The sequence below is a fragment of the Olea europaea genome, unplaced genomic scaffold (assembly GCF_002742605.1).
Source record: "Olea europaea var. sylvestris unplaced genomic scaffold, O_europaea_v1 scaffold807, whole genome shotgun sequence".
Taxonomy (NCBI): Eukaryota; Viridiplantae; Streptophyta; class Magnoliopsida; order Lamiales; family Oleaceae; genus Olea; species Olea europaea.
This window is the reverse complement of record NW_019266506.1, coordinates 95,724-96,344: the sequence shown is the minus strand read 5'-3', so window position 1 is coordinate 96,344 and position 621 is coordinate 95,724. Positions and strand designations below refer to the sequence as shown.

At 41.9% G+C, this 621-nt stretch overlaps 1 protein-coding gene across 1 annotated transcript in view; it reads left to right on the top strand.

Moving 5' to 3' along the window:
• Nucleotides 1-146, top strand: part of LOC111391591 (alpha,alpha-trehalose-phosphate synthase [UDP-forming] 1-like) — a 4,022-nt gene extending 3,876 nt beyond the window's left edge. The window contains exon 4 of the mRNA XM_023016838.1: nt 136-146. Within this exon, the coding sequence (XP_022872606.1) occupies nt 136-146 (11 nt within the window). The remainder of the gene's footprint in view (nt 1-135) is intronic.
• The last annotated feature ends 475 nt before the right edge of the window (nt 147-621 follow it).

The window sequence follows — 621 nt, the reverse complement described above, 5'->3', positions numbered from 1 at the left end:
TATTTGATTGATGAAACTGGGAAATTACAGAATTGGAAAAGAAACGACTATAGCCTTTCGAGAGGGCTACACTCTCCTAACTTTGCTACCAATATTTTTCCTCCTCAGTCCTACTTGCTTCTTCTATATTTATAGACCTTCAGTAACTAATTTGTCCACATCAGCCGGCCATGTTAACAGAATCTTGTTGCTGCCAAATTGTTCTCAATTATTCCGGGTCCTTCTAGAACAGGGGGCCTATCATTACCCGCCGCCCGAAATCCACCTTGTCCTCAAGGTGGAAGTTGTTCAATTCATCATATATCTGCACAATTTCATTTGTGAATATCCCAAATAGAGGTGCTGTTAAAATCCTTTTTCCTGGTCCGAGGAAAGTGGATGATTGATTTACTGGACTTAATATCACTAATATGGTGTCCATTAAAACTCCATAACCTGTCACACCCGTTTGCAACTCCTATTGCAGTAGGAGGGAAGTTGAAAATAGCCCCGACATCGAACATCACAACTTCTGGTTGGTCCATTTCGCGCTTCAATTTCATTGTCGTTGGGGCAGTTGCGCCCATCACAGAACTGAAAAAAAGTTTCTCCACACCGCTGACATACTCATCATTTTCGGTG